The sequence below is a fragment of the Castor canadensis genome, chromosome 6 (genome assembly GCF_047511655.1).
Source record: "Castor canadensis chromosome 6, mCasCan1.hap1v2, whole genome shotgun sequence".
NCBI lineage: Eukaryota > Metazoa > Chordata > Mammalia > Rodentia > Castoridae > Castor > Castor canadensis.
Genome location: NC_133391.1, coordinates 27,710,864 through 27,729,911, shown reverse-complemented (window position 1 = coordinate 27,729,911; position 19,048 = coordinate 27,710,864). Strand labels below are relative to the sequence as shown.

Genomic DNA, 19,048 nt, shown 5'->3' with positions numbered 1-19,048 from the left:
TATGCTGAAGGCTGAACTCCCTGACAGGCAATTTTGTGTAGCTAATTGCCCATTCAGTTTCTCTGATCATAGCATAGGCCCTTCAGATGGATGAACTGATTTGCACTCCTTATTTTATTCTTCTCAAAGGGGCTAAGAAGTACATGTTGTCGCAAGTCAAAGTCAAGACTGTCCCTCACCTTCATTCCATTTACCCCAATAGTCGGATCTTTGGAGATCAGGTAAAATAATTTCCCCTGTTCTCACCTAAACTCTATACTAATTGAGGGAAGAGTTGAAGAACATTTCCAGTTGTGAAAGTTGGTAACTTACAACTCTTCATCTCATAGTTTGCACATAATGAAATTCATATATCTTTGATGTTTGTTTGTTAATCAGATTTGTTTTTTCTTCTTTATTCATTCTCTCTCTCTTTCTCTCTCTCTCTCTCTTAATTGTGGTGCTAGGAACTGAACCCAAGGCCTTGTGGATGCTAGGCAAGTGCTCTACCACTGCATTCTCAGCCCCATATTTTTTCCCTTACCTCCACATGCTCCCCTGACAAATGCACTTACCTTTTCAATGGAGGCTTAAAATCAAATTTTCCATCTAGTACTCTTCTATAAGGTTCCATGAATTTTAAAATTTTGTAATGTCTTAGGAACATGCATGTAACACTCCATTAATGGCAGTGACTAAGATTTTGCTCACATCTTCCATTAACTTTCCCTTTTATTTCTCAACTTCACATGTTTCCTCCTGTCTGAGACCACACTAATTTGATCTTGAATGCTGATAACAGTCTCAGAAGAAAAACAGAACAAAACATACTTTGCCATAGCTCAAAGCTTTTCTAGTTGATGAAGAATTTGTCCTTTGTTTTCTAACTCAAGTCTTCTTTGATTTGTTTCTATTTAGGATCTCTAAATAAATAAGTGGAAAGTCTGTGTTCATTAGAATTCCTTCAAATTGCTTGAGATAGAAAGTCAAATTCAAATTGTGTTAGCAAAGATTGTTTATTGATTTATGCAATGATAAAGCCTAACATACTCAGCCTCAGGCACATCTGGACTTAGAAGTTCACACATTCTCATGGGTAACAGGCCTAAGTTTCTTTTCATTTCTCACCCTTCCTTCATCGTGTTACTTCTTTTCTCGGAAGGTAGAGTCCTCTCCTTTGTTCTTGTGGCAAGATAGCTGCTAGCAACTATAAATTCATATTCTGCTTTTGTTAATCTCTGCTCAAAAAAAGAGGTACTCACCCCACTCCTAAAACTAATTTCAAAAAAGTACCCTGATTGTATCTCATAAGCTATATATGAGTCATTTTCTATTCCACCTCTATGCCCATGGAGAAGAAATACATTGAACTGGGTTAGGCCTGAGTTGCAGGTCAACTCATACACAGTGTGTATGACAACGTAAGCCAGTTCTGCATCAAGTGATAGTAGGGCAGAGTGATTCCTCAAGGATATTGAGGGTGCCCTGATTGGAACCACGCAAAGGGGCACAGGAAAAGCAAAACAGGACTAGAAAAGCCAAGGACAGGCACTGGTTTCAGTAGAATTATGATGGGATCATCCTTCCTGGCAAATAAACTCCCATTTTTAGTCAAAATGTAATAGGGGTTCATTTGAAACTGTTCCTTAGTCCCCTTCCCTTTCTTTCTGTTCCTTTCTCAGGCTCTGGTTAGCTAGCTGTGGAAGAGCAAGGTCCATTGTGAGGTTCCTGACAGAAAAGAGGAAAGAAGACACATCTCAAAGACCCTATCCAGGGCACAGACTTCCTGCCCACTGTATCTTCCCTTTTTGTCTCTCTTAAAAGCTCCCTGTGCTCTGAAACCCTCTGAGACAGAGACTTTAGATGGAGAGTCTCTTCTGTCTTCTTCAGGACTGGCTTTGAATAAACCTGTCTTTTGAGTTATTGGCTAAGAGGTGAGTAGAAAACTTTAAATTCTAGTAGCAACCAGATTTTTGCAGAGCAGAGTAGTGAGTAGTATGAACCTCAGTGATTAAAAGACCAATAAAAAGTTTCATTTAAGTATTTTTTTTTTAAGTATCCACAGGATTCCTTTATACTGTACTTTTGGAAGAGATGATAACGCTGGCCAAAAAGGAGAGAGAAGCAATAATTGTAGGAACAGGGATGCACTTCTTGCTGGAAGCTGCAAAAAAAAAAGTAAAACAAGTTAGAAATGTTCTGATAGTGAGATTAAGGAAAACAAGCTCATGTCTCTTCTTCCCTTCCCCCTGTTTTTTGTTTTTGGTGGTAATAGAGTTTGAAATTAGGGCCTTGTACTTGCTAGTCAGGCACTCTACCAGTTGAGCCATGTTTTCACCCTGATCTGTCCTTTGATTCACTAGTTTAACATGAAAATTTCCTATAAAAACATTCAAAATTAGCTATTTTAAAAAATCATTCTCTTAAATTTTTCTAAATCTCAGAATTCAATTTGCTTATTTTAATGATGAAACAAGTAACATGAGGTTGAGAGATTTACTTCAGGTTACCCTACCACCACCACAACCACCACCATCATCCCCATCACTGTTACCCACTCCTTAATTACCATCACCATCACCATTTTGAAACATGAAGTACTTATTCTGTGCTAGTATGTTTTGAGTACTTAACATACATTGGCTTATTTAATCCTCAAAACAAAACTACAAGGTATTTATTTTTATTATCTTCACTTTTTAGTTGATAAAACTGTGACAGAGATGTAAAAAGTCTTGCTAAATATTACATATCTAGCAAGTAGTGGAGTCAGTATTTGAATTCAGGCAATCTGACTGAACTCTATGTTCTTAAGCATTGTATTCTGTATTGAAATATTATGTGTCCAGTCATAGAATTGTTTTATTACAAAATTGTCAAGAAGTATCCACACAGTGCTGTTTGACACATGTGTGTACATGAGTGCATGCATGTGTATGTTTGTGTATGTGTGTGTCCTGTGTATGAAATGGAGTACAGAACCTTTAAAAAATTATCTTAATAAAGTGTGCATCTCGTTTTCAACCAATCTTCTCTGGTTATTCAGGGTAGAAAAGATGTTTGGGACAGGAAAAGATTCAACTCTGATGCCTTAGTGTCTGCCCATGTTTTTTGATAGGGTGACAACAAAGCAGTTCCTTGGGGAAGATGTCTTTACAAAATTACTTCGGTCTTCCCTCTCCAATATTTAACTTTTTCCTAGTCTTTTAATGATCCATTCCTTTCACAGGGTATTCTCAGTTTTAAAGGAAGGCCTCTATAAAGCCCCTCCTCTCCTCAACTCAAACCAATTGACTTGGAGAAAAGTAATCTGTCTTTCTGAAAAGAAAATTCCATGGTGGTCTTGGGAGGTTGAGGACTGGATCCTTTTGGAGGAGGAAGAAGAGGGGACTGAGATTGGAAGATTTGAGCTCTGGAGAGGAAGACCATGCCCAGGGAGGGAATTCCACTGCCCATTATCTCATTCTCTTCTTTCTTCCGTAAATGCCTTTCATGCCTCCGAACCCACTAAGATACAGACTTGAGGCAAAAGGAAGTCTGTCTTCTTCAGGGATGGCTATAAATAAACCTGTTTCCTTCCACTAACTTTTGTCTCCTGAGTCATTGGTTAAGTGTCAAACAGCAAATATCTTAAATTCTGGTAACAACCAGATTTTCACACAACACGTAATATCTCTTGAGTTTCCTGGAAATTCTGTTTGGAATTCTTTCTCTATATATCAGTAGTAATTTTCAAAACCCCAATTTTTGCAAATAATAATTAGTAGTCAAAGTAAATTAATAGTGTATTCATTTTTCTTAAATTTTATCAAAGTTCATATTATCCTGAATCCCCAGTGACACAGGAACCACGAATACCCACTCCAGCAGGGCAGTCATTAGAACGGTTTCAAACATTTTTTGGTTGTTTTCTCTTCACTGAGGCTAGAGATCACAAGGACCTCCATCTCCACCTTTTCACATTATAAATGTGATAAAGTATTGATATACTTAATATTGATTAAAATCAATACCGTTATTGACTGACAGGAGAGCATCATAGCAGAAAGTATTTAGTTTTGAGAGCTTTGGTGTTGAAGCCCTCTTTAACTTTGACCTTGACCAGCACTTTCATTGATCCTCAATTTTTCTATCTATAAAGTTAGAACACTTCAAGGATTTTGGAAATACGGTTATCACTTGCCAGTGCTACTGTTACTACTCCTCCACTACCACTTCTTCTGACTAACACTTGTGTAGAGCTTACGATGTATCAGTACAGTAATATTACACACCAAGCAATGTAATTCTCAAAATGCTCTCGTGAGACTACTGCTTTTTCTTTGTTTTGCAGATGGGGAAAGTGAGGCAAAGAGAGCTTGAATGTGCCTATGAGAATACACAGTAAGTGGCAGAGACAATGTTTACCCTAGAAAGTCTGATTCAAGGGATCATATGTTGAACCTTCTCAGTCCTCATTTTTCCTGAGATCTCCTGCTTCCTTGAGTCTTACTCTTCACTTCATTTCTAGGACACTAACTCTATTGATTTTCTCCTTTCTCACTAATTATGACTTCTTAGTCTTCTTTGCTTATTTCTCTCACCCTGACCTTTTAAGTTGGAAAGTGCTGAGTTTCGGTCCTTGGAAATCTCTCCTTTTACAAACTTCAGTGGAGAGGTCATCCGGTCTCAGAGTCGAGACTCCAAATTTGCATCTTCAACCTGGATCACTCCTCTGAATTCCAGTCCCAGGTCCAACAGTCAACTCAATATCTCTACATGGATGCTGTTTCACAGATGTAACATGTTTAATACCAAACCTCTGCTGTTTATGCCCAAATCTATTCCAACACAGACTTCTTCATCTCAGTTAATGCTAACTTCATCCTTTCAGTTGCTCAAAGCCAAAAACTTAGTCACCATTTGCTCCTCTTTTCCTCTCTTCACAGCTGGCGTGTCAGGAAATCCTCTTGGCTCTAAACTCAGTGTATCTCAACTGTGATTAAATATCACCACCTCTACCACCATTATCACCATCTTGCATCTGAATTATTAGAGCAGCCTCCTGACTGGTTTCTCTCCTTTACCCTTGCCTCACTACAGTGTGTTCTCAACTGAGCTGTTAGGTCAATTCCATTAAAATGTCAGTTACATATTCTATGGTCTGCTCAAAACATTTCAGTGGTTTCCCATCTGACTAAGAGGAAACGCAAAGACCTTACAAGTGCCTTCAAGGTCCTCAGTTGTCCCTATGTCTGTACTTTCTATTGCTTGATCCCTCCTTCATTTCCATATATGGGCTCCCTTGCTGTTGCTCCTGACTTAGGGCCTTTTTATGTGTTATTTCCTCTTCCTGGAATGGTCTTTCTTCAGATAGTCACATAGCTCGCTCTCTCACCTCCTTTCCATCTTTGCTCAAGTGTGATCTTCTCTGCAAGACTTTCCCTTACCACCCAATTTAGTATTGTGACTCCCTCCCATGGCTTTTCCTGCTCCCCACCCCCTTCTTAAATACCTATCACCTACTAACATATTGTACAATTTATTTATCTACTTTGCTTGCTGTCTACCTTATTGCATTAGAGTGTAAGTCATTGAGGTCAGCGATTTTCACTTATTTTGTTCCTTACCCCTACAGTGGTAACCCAGCACATAAGAAGTGCTCAATAAATTTTTATTGGATTCATGCATTATACCTGATCTTATGATGATGCTCAAATAAGACACAAAAGTAGACATTTCCATCTTATAATCATATTCATCCTTCAAGAATCAACTGTTAAACCTCCTTCATAATAATTAGGATGTTAAAATTATCTTATTTTTTATTCCATTCTTTCAGGTAAAAGAAACTTATCCTTCCTAACTCTTTTGATACTTTTTTTCTCTACTTTCTATATACCTTCATGTTATAATTATTTTTTGCATTGATAATATATTTAGAAGGGTAAATGAAAAACAGCTGTGAATTACCTTAATTATAAATTTAAGAAAATCTTTTATTTGAGGATACCTCATATTAGTTTTACTTTTGTATTTATCTTTTTACTAGACTATTCAAAGCTTTTCTCTTTTTACTCGTGTTTTTTTTCAAATACAGTATAACACTACTTTTAAAATTGGCAGTTATGACCCATTAATGAGTTATGATATCAGTTTAGAAGGCCACTACCATTAATATTTCATAACACAACAGATTATAATAGAAACTAGTAGCATATTACACATAAAGAGGGTATCTATTATTAAATTACATATGAATGTGTATATTTGTATATTTACGTGTGTGTGAACTGAGTTACAATATAAATTGTCGTAGTCAACAGGTTTGAAACTAATGGTAGTTCCTCAGTAACATTTATAGAAATACAAATAAACCTCATGAAATTTCTCATCTGTAGAGAAAATTGTCTTGGTGGAATACACCTATAATCTCAGCTACCGAGCAAGTAGAGATTAGGAGGATTGTGATTGAGGCAAGCCTGAGTGAAAAGTTGGTGAGATCCCATCTCAACAAACAAGACAGGTGTGGTGGCTCATGCCTCTAACCCCAGCTACCCAGGAGAGAAAGCATAGGTAGGAGGACCATAGTCCAAGGCTGGCCCTAGGAAAAAGTATGAGGCCCTATCCTAAAAATAAATAAACCCAGGAGGTCTGAGAATGTGACTCAAGTCGTGGGGGAAGGTTTTACTTGCAAGCATGAGGCCTTGAGTTCAAACCCCAGTACCAATGCCCCCTCAAAAAGAAAAAGAAAATTTCCTAGAATTCTTTTTCTTTTAATGGTACTGGGGCTTTAACTCAGGGCCTCGCACTTGCTAGGCAGGTACTCTACCACTTGAGGAATTCTTGTTAGAAAAAGCAAGAGAAAGTGTCCTGTACCTGTCACTTCTAAATTGTAACAATAGTTTTATGCAAACTAGTTTTTCTGAACCCCAGTGTTCATATATGTTTAATGGGTTCAACAACCCAACTTATAGTCTGGCTATTAAACAGATAATGTGAGTGAAAGCATTTTATAAACAAAATCATTAATTTGGTCATTTCTGCATTAGAGTTTGGGAGAAATATATTATTTTGTGAAGTCTGAATTCAAATAGTATCAGACTGTTCAGAAATATTTAAACTTGAAAAAAGCAGAAAGGTAAAACTGACGTAATATATTTAGGTAATCCAGTGTTTGAGGCAAATGCTATCTATAGCTTCTGTCTGTTACATTGCAGAGACTAAAACTCTTCTAGGATATTACCAAGCAAAAAGTAGGCACTCACCCTGTGCCAGTGGCTTATACCTGTAATCCTAGACACTTGGGAGGCTGAGATTGGGAGATTATGGTTTGAGGTCAGCCTGGGCAGAAGGTTTGCAAGACCCGATCTCAATGTAAAAAAAGCAGGGCATAGTGGCTTATGTTTGTCATCCCAGTTGCTGCAGGACACATAAATAAAAGGATTGCAGTCCACACTGTCTTGGGCACAAAGTGAGACCCCCATCTCTAGAATAATAACCACAACAAAAAGAACTGGAGGCATGGATCAAGCAGCAGAGCACCTACCTTGCAAGTGTGAAGACCTGGGTTCAAATCCCAGTACTATCAAAAAAAAAAAAGAAAGAAAAAGAAAAAGTGGGTACTCAAAAAATATTAAGTATTATTACTTCCATGTCTTCCTCTGTTTCTCTTTTTTTACTGTAAATCTTCCTGGAACACATACTTTGTTCCTTCAAGCTATTATTCCACTTTCTTGCACAAGGAGAGCTTCCCTGTTACATTTGAGATGGTGCATGGCTACCAAGTGTTACAGCATTCCCACAAGGCAAGCACTGCTTTCATTTCATAGGTGAAGTGACAGTCTCAGAGGCCAAGTCATTTATAGCTGCTGACGTGCCTGGATCTTTCTGGCTCCACCGTGCCACATGGCCCCTAGATCCTTCAATTACTTGTTCTTTCTTCTGTTCATCTGAGCCAGACAGTGTACTTCAAGGTCAGTTCAGTGCCACAAGTGGGAACAACTTATTTTAGATCACTGAAGCCCAGTTCAGGAAAAAAACAGGAAGTTAGACAAGTGAGTGTAAGAGTAGCTATGTATGTCCCATGCTGTCCTAAGAGCACTTACACACACTAATTTATTTTCTCTTCACCAGAATCTTGTAAGGTAGGCTTAAAAAAATTCCTATTTTTACATAAAGAAACCAAGGCACAGAGAAATTAAGCCATTTCCCATGTTATCCCTGCTAGTAACTGTGAAGTTTACATGCAAAACTAGGCTACTACAAACAAATGGCTACATTTTTCTAGAAACATGTTAGGAATTTTGATTATGTGAGGTATTTCAACAAATCCTTCTTTGTGAATCCATTGACACAGAACAGAGCATATATTTGTGTGTCCACAGATTCTCGATGAAGATTATTTTGCTGAAGAAGCAACAGTGAAGGGTAAATAACTAATGATCATCCTGTTAAAATATTTTGAGTCTTCCATTTAGCATGAGAACATCTGTTTCTATGGTAACCAGTAGAGGTCATGTGAGTGGTGATAGAAGTAGAAGAGAAAGATACCGCATTAGAATGACTTAATTTTTCTTTTGCACATTTACTCCCTGTAATGAATGTTTTATGCTACCAGTTTGACCTCTTGACTCTCAGTAGGGGACAGATCCCTAGGAACTCTTTCAACTTGAGCTGCAATTCAACAAGAACAATTCTGACATAAATTTAAGTGCTAGGGCAGTTGTGCTCTCGAGTACATTATTTCTTCACTGGGAGACTTACAACATCCTGGCTGGCTACATTTTAAGGTCTGAATGTTGTCTTTCAAGTATTATGTCTTTCAGATAAGGAGAGAAAGCATAAGTCACTTGGCTTATAGGGACTTTTGGAGACATGCAATAGGTTATGGCTTTTGTCAGTGAAGAAAAAAAGAAACTGAAAGAATAAGTAACAGTCTTCTGATAGGATTTGAGTTCATGAGGAATTAGGTATCAGTGTTCCAGAATAATATGTGTGAATCCCCTGGGCTGGGGTGAGCAGAAGAGGTGAAGGGGGCAGTAAAGTAGCTATCTAGAAAAAGCAGGGAATCACTGACCTCCCTCCCTCCTTCCCAGGGAAAGAACTGGATAAGAGAGGTACACCACCTCTCCTTCCTCCCATGATTCATATATAGATCAGCCAGTATTGCTTCGGGAAGTTGGGAAAAGTAGAATATTACTTATCAATGAAGAGAAATGACTCAAGAACATGGTTTTTTTCCTTCCTTTCTTTCCTTCCTTTCTTCTTTCCTCCCTTCCTCCCACCCCCCCACCCCTTCCTTTCTTCCTTCCTATTTTGGGACAGGCTGGCCTCAATCTCACCATCCTCCTGCCTCAGCCTTCTGAGTGCTGGGATCACAGGCCTGTACCACCACACCCAGGTTTCATGAAACATTTCCTAAGTCATTAAGAAAAGTCATCTAAAATAATTTTTTAAAGTCACTATTTCTTTCACTTACTGATTGAAAGAGAGAGAAAAAAAAACCAACATTGAGCAATCAACTGAAAACATTCTGAAGCCAATAAAACATTTTTTCAATCAGCAACAATAAGTGGATATTGAGTGTGTCTAATGTAAGATTGCAGTCTTTCTGTCCTCAACTAAAGTGACTGCCAACAACCAGCCAAATGGCCAAAGAGGCTTAGTTAAATGGTACAGAACTGGAGGACAGACCAGACTTTTCTGCAACCTTATGTTGGACTCCAGGCTCAAAGAAAGGTCTCACTGCAGCTGGCACTTCTTCCTTTCCCTCTTCCACCCTCCCACATGGGTTCATAGTGGTGGCTGGGAAAGCACCAAGACCAGCTCTTGGTGGATCATGAGATGCCTCTGACAAGTCTCTTCCCTCTTCACTTCAGTTTATGAAGAAAACACCACCTTGTATGCAGGGATATTTTTATCCTGCCATTTGCAAGCTCTTCCCAAGGCTACACAGCTTCTAGTGGATGAATTTCTAGGAAAATTCAGTAATGGCAACTCATAAGTGACCACATTGCAGGCCATTCACATTATGACTGCAGCTCCTTACTTTTGACAAGGGATTGAATCTTCTATAATATTTTTCTTCTCTAGGTCTTCAAATCCTGGACCTGCTTTTAGTCAATTGATTTATATGGTTTTCTTACCCAAGGTCCAGATCACTCAGAGGTGTGAAAAGAGTGCTTCATTTGTTCTCCATTATTTATTCACCCGTTCAACAAAAATAGGTTAAGCATCTCCCTGTGCCAGGGGATTAAACTTAATATATATCATTGATTGACCATTTCTCATGTGTTAGGAAATATAAAAATAATTTAGTATTTTATTTAATTGTATCTTTACCTTAGGAGGTTCTATTATGATGCTTATTATGTAGGTAAAGAAATCTAAAGGGTTTAAGCTATTTGACCAAGAACATATAACTAAAAGGTGGTACAGATTGGATTTGAATCCAGACAGTGAATTTGGGGTCAAACTATCTGGATTCTACATTTGGCTCTTAAGTACTATGTCGCCAAGGTCCTGCTCACAAAGAGCTTACAAAGAATTCAAAGATTATTGATTCACTTAAGTGTGGCTTACAATTTCAAATATCTGCTCAAGACCAATCAAATTTCCAGAAACTAGCAGTATATATGGCTATCCAGCCAAGCCTAATTCAAAACTGAGTTAAAGTTATGTGTGGGAAATTTCTTCTCATGAAAGAATAGATCATTAGTTTGCATGTGTATTGGGGGTAGTCCTGAAATATTTTTTCTTGAGGTGGACAGAGTGGTAGAATATGAGCTATAGTTTCTATGCTATACTCCTTTCCCTCAGTTTCCTATTTGACATGATTTTTCACTGAACATATTTTATTGTGCTCATTATTCTAGTGCAATGAGCACATGCCCCAAATTCATAATGAAAATGAAGTAATAGCATGCTAGGCTGGTATAGCGCTAAAGAATCCGTCCACCTGGCTGTGTCATTCATGATCAAAGTGGCACTGTTTTCTTTATAGTCCACTGTAGGTTTTCATCCTCTGCAGACTTAGGTCTGTGGGGTGGATACTCATTTCATTGTTGCCACACTGCCAAGGAGAGGAGGGAAGAGATGAAAGTATTGATAGGTGACCTCTCTCTGTGTGTACAGATAGGGCAGAGTGAGCAGTCTCTAGACCTCAGTGTGGATGCCAGTTTGAAGACCCTTGCAACACTACAGCCCTAAAATGTTGAGAAATTCTGAGCCTGAATTATAAACAGAAGCAATAATAATGGAGTAGAGACAGGTTTGGGGATAGACAATTCTGCAGCTGGGTTGCCATTAACTAAGTGTGCATGAATTAATATGTGTAAGACAGCTTTCTTTCTTCTGATTCTCACGGGGCACAGCATTTGTTACTGAGCTACCCCCTTGAGAAATAACTAGGCGGCAACAGAAGAACAAACTGGATTAGTAACTTTTTCTAAGGAAAGAATTTAACATTTTTTTTTCTAGTGTGATGTATCTGATTTATCCTGCTTCAGGTCATTTCCCACAATTTCCTCAGAGCTCTTTCTAAAATTTTGATCTACTTGATGTTCCGCTTCTAAAAGACTTCTAATGACATGTTATTACCTGCAGCATGAAGTTCGAAAGTCCTCAGCGTAGATTATGAGGCCTAGAAAATTAGGCCCCGTCAGACCTCTCCTGCCTGAATAAATCCCCTGTTCCTTTTCATCTGGTCTCCTCTTCCTGCCTCCTGTTCATCCTACACTCCAGCCACCCAGAGTTTCAGAGGTTCCTTAAAGACACTGGGCTGTCTGAAGTCCCTGTGGTTTAGTATATGCTGTTCTTTGCTTGAAATGACATTGCCTTATTTTCTCTGAAAATCCCCATTCCCATTTCCAGTCCCAAAGGGTGTCTCTATTGGGATGCCTTCATCACCTTCCCCAGAGAGAATGAGCTACTATCTGCATAGAACAGCCACAACCCTCAGCTAAAACTTCTGATGACAAATGTTCCCGCTCCCACCCAGGGAAAAAAATTGCTTTCATCATTCTGTATTGTCAGGACCTCCTATCTCAACTGAGAGTGGTTAATAAATGGAAAAAAAATCAATGAATAAATCTAACTTCCTGCTTTATTTTTAGAACCTCTTATCCATGCAATGGATAAGAGAAGGAAAAGAGTTTGAGGGAGAAGGTAAAATTGCTATTTTTTATGCATTATCTTTTCCAATCAGGATTCACTGTGTTTGTCTAGAATTTCCCATGCATACAGCAATCCTGTCTTATGTCTAGTTTCACTTTCTGTGATTTGTTACCTAATCAACTATGGTCTGAAAATTTGACATGGAAAAAATTACGGAAATGCATAATTTGTAGGTTTTAAATTGTGCATTATTCTGAGTAGCATGGTGAAATCTTGTGTGGTCCCATTCCATCTCAGCTGGGACATGAATTATCCCTTTGTCCAGAGTTTCTACATGGTCTGTGCTACCTGTACATTAGTCACTTCATGTCTATCTCAGTTACGAGATCAACCGTCAGGTCACAGTGTTTGTGTTCAAGTAACCCTTACGCGGTGTGCCAACCCTGCATCACAATGCCTAGGTTGTTCACTTCACTTCATTTCATCACACAGGGATTGTATCATCTCACATCATCACAAGAAGAAGGAGGAGCAGAGTACAGTACGATATTCTGAGGAGAGAAGAAAGTGAGCAAGAGGGAGTGCACATTTATATAACTTTTGCTTTGTTCTAATTAATTTTTATCATGGGAATGTTTGTACAGGAAAAAGCCTACTATTTTATGGTTGGTATATCTGTGGTTTTCAGGCATCCACTGCGTGTCTTGGAACATGGCCCATGGATAAGGGCCAACTGTAGTGCCAGTGCAAAAACTCATCTTTCTAGAGGTAGTTGAAGAGACAAGGAGAAAGGGGAAAACAAGGCATATAAAAAGTAGCTTTTCTTTAACCCATCAGGTTTACTATCACTGGAGGCCAGTTTCCCTGTTTTTGCTCTTGTTTTCCCACCCTAAAGCAAAATAAAAGTAACTTTCATAAAAAAGTAGTGGTCTATGATTCTGATAAGAGTGGATCCAGTTTACAGCAAGATTACCTTTCAGCAGCTGGCAGTTATATGTGCTCATGTTCCCAGCTGACCGCAAGTGTAACCAATCTCCCTTTGTGTGGTAGCTCACGTTTACGACTTCAAACAGTTCATAGGGAGGGATCAAGACTTCCTTCTTGAGGGAGAAGTTTTGTACAGGTACACCCAGGCAGGTGAATATGGTAAATAGCGTTTGACTTCCAAATTTCTGTGCCTCTTCTCTTAGGAGGGAGGTGGAGAGGAACTGGCCAAATCGAATGGTGGCCCCTATGTTGGCTTTAAAGTGGACATCCTTCATCCCGTGGTGCACCTCGTAACACAGACTGCCATTCTTCATGATCATCTCTTTTCTCAGCAGCTGGATTGCTGAGGTCAGGTAGTAGTGGAGATACTTGAAGTGGAATGATTGTTTGTATTGCTGTGGAGACCTAGCAGCACTGGCCATGGTCTCAGAAAAGTCCGCGCGCACATTGCTATTCAACGTGTAAACCAGGAGGACCACAGCATGTGTAATTGTCATGTCCTTGGGGACATCTTTTTCTTGGCTCAGCCAGGTTAGGTGGGCTTTTTGCCACACTCTGGAGTAATTCTTACGGGCTTCCAGTTCCTTTGTGAAATAATCTCCTTGATTTAGCTTCTCCAGGACCTGTTTGCTACAGCCTTGGTACTGATCATCAAAGGAATCTGGTGCCAGGTCAATGTCGATTTTAATCGTAACCTATAAGTAAAAAATAAAAATCTTGATCTAGTTATTTCAATGAGATGGAAAGTGTGATAGCAGATTTGCTATAATCTATAAATCCAAGACTTCTCAAAACCAATATTAACTGAAGTGAGTTTTACTCAGAATCATTATACTTCATTCACTGTAATGATTCCCACATCATTCTTACATCAATGACCTGTGCTAGAGATTGAATTTAGTTTGATAACTATTACTGAAAGTGAGGAAGTATCCCTTTTTGTGTCACTGAAATCACAGTGTTTTTCCATATTGAGTACTTGGAAGAAACAAAATCAATTAACCTTATATTTTAATTATATTTTTGGTTTCCTGTACTTTCCTCCCTTTTTTTTTTTTAATTCTCTCATGACTGTTTTAGGAATGTCTTTTTTATGAATGCCTAAAACCTATATTACATTTTTGAGCTGTATTGGAGAAAAACCTTGAGTGCTGAGTAACGTTAGGCAAGGGGGGACTCCAGTAAATAACCCCCTTGTCTTCCCAGATTCTGAAAAAAATGAGGGAAAAAAGTAAATGTGAAGTCCAAAGTAAGAGTTTTCTTAGTGAACGAGGCTGTGTTGGAGCACATATCTTTAGGTCTGAGGGCAAGCAGGTTGTTAAGTGTAGGTAGGTTTGGTCATTCAGTAGCAAGCAGTACTAGATGGAGGCCTCCCAGGTTAAGTTCTTATCTTTGGAGGAACAGAAACATGCCCTTTGCTATGAGGCTAACCAACTCCCAGGAGGAAGAAGAGCACAGCCCAAGTCAGAAAATCCAGCTCTTCTTCAAGGTATTACCAGCCAAGTAATTTGTCCACCTCCAGGGGAGCAGAGTGAGTGGACGGTAGGACAGTGGTTGAGGGTGTATCTAGGAAAGTGCCTCCTCTTGGAAATGAAGAGTGAAAAAGACATTCTTTTCTAATTGGTAGCCAATTGAATGTTACTTGCCACCATTTAGTGTGTGCTGTACTGAAATTAGGGGTTCACTAAGTATTATCATTCCATCATTTAGAGCCTTATTTTATTTTTTTGGCAGCACTGGGGTTTGAACTCAGGGCCTTCCACTTGTAAGGCAGGCAGACACTCTTACTGCTCGAGCTATTCCACCAGCCCACGAGCCTTATTTGAATTATCTCAATTCAAATGGACATTTCTTTCCTGGCAAAGAAATGGTGCTTTTCAAAAAACAGTACTCATTCACAGATGAGATTCCACTGAATGTAAAGGATGTTGGAATTGAAACTAAAAACCATACAATTTGGTATTTTTACTGTGTGGTTTATGATGAAATATCATTTAGCTGTGCATAAACTAGAATGAAATTCTAAGGCTGATTAAATGATTTTAAAAAATAATTCTTTAAAGTAGATTTAAAAGTAGGTCTACAGAGTCTATTTAAGCAAAGCAAACCAGTAATAGCATGTTCTGTCAAAAGCTCATGATGAACCCCAAACCCCTGTTAATATATTACTAAGTCTCAAATATGTACTCTGTAGACTCTCAACATTAGGTTATTTTCTATATATGGATCTTTAAAATAGAATATTATAACTTGAGTTGGTCTGTATGATACAGTTTAAAGCCAAAGAGACTTGGTTTATTTTGCATTATTTGTATTATGCAAACAGTATTTTAATTATTATGGAGAATCAAGATAATAATTCTGTTCCTCTAGGTTCTGTAATGCCAACTTTATAAACTATAAAGAATTCTCATTTTTAATAATTGCTTTCAATACTCTTCACTAACATTACTTACTAAAATGTTTGAATGCAGTTAGATCCTAGTGCTAAGGTTTAGACGTCATTTAGGTTGTCCCCAGGTGAGAGTCCGACTGGAGTGTTGATCATGCAGAGATCGGCTCTCAAATGCCCCTACCTCAGTGCTCCCCATGGGTGTCTGCAGGCCACACAGCAGCAGCAGGAGGGGCAGCTGCCCTCGCAGGAGCCAGGCCCTCATCGCAGGGCTGCCCACTGCAGTACCTGGCAGAAGAATCCTCTTGCATCTGCTGATCACTGGGCAGCGTGTGCTGTTGTGAAAAGCTCGCCTTTGCCCTTGCAGCCTCATCCCAAAACTCTTGAGTTCTTCCTTGACTGAGGCTCAGCAGGAACCTTCGCTGCTCCTGTCTGTGCTGAGCCTTCTGCTGACGACCAATTACTTTCCCGAGGGGAGAAATCAACTCCAGCTCTTTTGCAAAGTTGGAATCTGTGTGAGATAGTCAGGTGCATGTGCCAAATAAGGATTTCCAACGTGACCCCAAGTTAGTTTCCGATTAAAAATGAAAAAGCCCTGATCTCGTCTATGTTCAAGGGAATTGCAACAGCCTGTTAGGGGCCAGGCTGTGCAGTTCACCCTTGACCTTCCCAGGAAGGCAGGAAAAAGCATGCTGTGTTCTGTGCTAGGGGACCAGTGCCATTATCAGCAGCCTCAGGCTTCCATTGTGAGTAATGAGATTGGCGCGTGCAGGCAGCCGAGGCCTTGCCCCTGCAAGGTGGGTCTCTGTCAGGCTCATCTGGTGCTGCTGATAGGCCCTGCCCAGGACAGCCTGCCATGAAGCAATACACTTTTTGAGGTTATTGTTTAAAAAAAATTAAAAAGCTCTTTTTGCCCTTTTTTCCATATTCACCTTTGAAATTCTCCAGTCCAGAGATTAGATGTTGTCTTCAGAGCTTTTCTCATTTTCTCTGAACATATCAGGTCCTTATCTGAATGTTGCAGTCTACAGAAAATTCCAAAGATATTTGTCAGAAAATTGCCTAAGGATGTCTGACATACATCAAAGTAGGAAGCAGGGCGCATTGGGGTCCAGAACATTCAGTTTTAGATACTTCCTCTTCTAGCCTGAATATCTTTCCTCTATGCCCAACCCTTGAGATAATGGTTTTTCTCCAAATATTTTCCATTCACACTTCCTGACTTATTATTCCCGTTCTTGGAAATTCTGGTATTGATTTTATTTCAGCACTTTAGATACTTGTTAGCCTAAATCTTTCTGAAGGTCACAGCAGTCCTGTTATTAACAAAAGTTTGGAAAATCTAGAAAAGCATAAAAGAGGAGTCAAAATTACCCAAACCCGTCACCTGGAAAAAGCCACTATTTTGATTTAAATTTTGGTTTTACACACACACACACACACACACACACACACACACACACTTCAGATGTGAGATAATGTGGTGTGGAGTTTTACATACTGGTTTTTCCCTTAACATTTTAATGTAAGCATGTCCTCACATAAGTTAATACTTAGTGAAACACAATTACTACTTTTTTTTTATTTTAGAAAAGTCTGTGTAACTCAGCTGGATTTCATGGATTTACATTTCTTGCTTGTCATAATAATACTTTCCTGATGTCATCATCCTTCTTTGGAAAGTTTTTTTAGTTGTATAATTTCTCCATAGTTTGGCAGTTAAAATAGGTATTTGTTTAGTATTAAAAAAAAAAAGTCCACGCAGCTCAGACTGGCCTCAAACTCAAGACCTTCCTGCTTAGTTCTCCCAAGTGTTGACACTGCAGGCATGTGCCACCACACATGGCTTGAAATAATTTTTTTTTTTAAAATACAAAGTCTTATGTATTGTGTTTGTGCCATATTTCACAAATTATTTGTGAACTCACAAGCAGAATACATACAAGATTAAAAGATTAGAGGTAGAGAAAGCATAAATAAATATAAGCAAATAAGAAACCATTTTTAGTAAGAGATGAATTTAATCTCTTATCATTGGTTTTTTTCAAAATCAACATTATTGAGGTATATTTTACTATCATTTTTAATTTATCTTTCTATTTTAAAGCGATTTTGTATTCATGGGAAATTTCAGAATAGTACAGAGGAGTCTGTGTCCTCTTCTCCTAGTTTCTTCCAATGGCTACATCTTATATAACTGTAGAAGGCTGGGTGCCAGTGGCTTACACCTATAATCCTAGCTACTTGGGAGGGGGAGATCAGGAGGATCAAGGTTCAAGGCCAGCCTAGGGAAGTAGTTCTGGAGACCCCCCCCACATCTCCAAAATAACTAGACCAAAATGAACTGGAGGTGTGGCTCAAGCAGTAGAGAGCCTGCTTTGCAAGTGCAAAGCCCTTGAGCTCAAACCCCAGTCCCACCACCTCCAAAAAATGATTAAAACCAGGAAATTCGTATTGTGAGAATTTGTGTGTATAGTTCTATGCCATTTATCACCTGTGTAGACTTAGGAAGTGACACACACAATCAAGATGCAGAACTTGGGCTGGCTGAGTGACTCATATGGTAGAGTGCCTGCCTAGCAAGCACAAGGCCTTGAGTTCAAATCCCAGTACTACTAAAAAAAAAAAGGAGCTGCAGAACTCTGTCACCACAAAGATCTCCCTTGTGACCTCTTTATATGTATCTGTCCTTTCTTTCCCCATTGTCCCTAATTCCTGGCAGCTACTAATCTGTCTGCATCACCGCAACTTTGTCCCATCAAGACTATTCTGTAAATGGATCATACAGCGTATGACTTGTTTTGATCTTTTAAGATTGGCTTTTCTCATGTAGCATAATGCCCTTGAGATCTGTGTTTGTAATATATTTTTAAAAATGGTTGCACACTCGTTCATCATATAGGTGCTACCTACCATTCAATGAACTAGCACAAGTGGACCCATGCGCTATACCCTGTTGGAAGCAGAGTGACAGTGAAGAGAACATGGACTTGTGAGAAAGGTACTTCTGTTCAATTCCTGCCTCTCCCACTTCCTGAATATTTGACCTTGGAATATTTGACTCCTCTGTTTCTAGTTTGCTTGTGTGTTTAATGGAGATAATAATAGTATTTGCCTCACTGAAGTGTCAATGTTTTTATAATCTTTAGAATAGCATCTGGTGCCTGGAGATTGTTCAATAAATAAAAACAATTATCATTACTTGTATTAAAGTTTACTTAATAAATAACTTCTATTTATCTTGCTTTCAACTTGAACTATTAAACAACATGTGACTATGTTTTAAGCATAAGTCTTTGTGTGTTTCTCAAATTTTTTAAAGACACAACTTTAGAGACATGACCATTGAGCCATGGAGTGCTTATTTTGGGATTTAATGGCAACCACAGCAATGTATGACAACACCCTCTTAAAATGTTTAGATTTCTTAAGATTCTTCATTATCAGCTGCTATTTTGGGAGTATTGAGGTAATCCTGGAGAGAGCTAGAAGTAGAATGAACATTTGGACTGTGGGTCTAGTTCTACTCATAATGCTGACTGAATTAACTGAAAAACGAGTAACCTGTGCTGAGCCTCAGTTTCCTTCATCTTC

General features: G+C 38.8%; 1 protein-coding gene and 1 long non-coding RNA gene across 2 annotated transcripts; one reads left to right on the top strand and one right to left on the bottom strand.

Annotated features, from left to right (window-relative positions):
* Nucleotides 1-950: 950 nt before the first annotated feature.
* Nucleotides 951-15,827, bottom strand: Art4 (ADP-ribosyltransferase 4 (inactive) (Dombrock blood group)). The gene is made up of 3 exons (XM_020167742.2): nt 15,639-15,827; nt 13,049-13,757; nt 951-2,143 (listed from the first exon to the last, which is right to left on the bottom strand). Exons 1-3 carry the CDS (start codon nt 15,825-15,827, stop codon nt 2,052-2,054), a joined length of 990 nt encoding a protein of 329 aa, XP_020023331.2. The 3' UTR covers nt 951-2,051.
* Nucleotides 1,837-18,693, top strand: LOC141424029 (uncharacterized). Its single transcript, XR_012448828.1, has 3 exons — nt 1,837-1,913; nt 4,313-4,362; nt 18,357-18,693. It is a non-coding gene; the product is annotated as an uncharacterized lncRNA (long non-coding RNA).
* Nucleotides 18,694-19,048: the final 355 nt, after the last annotated feature.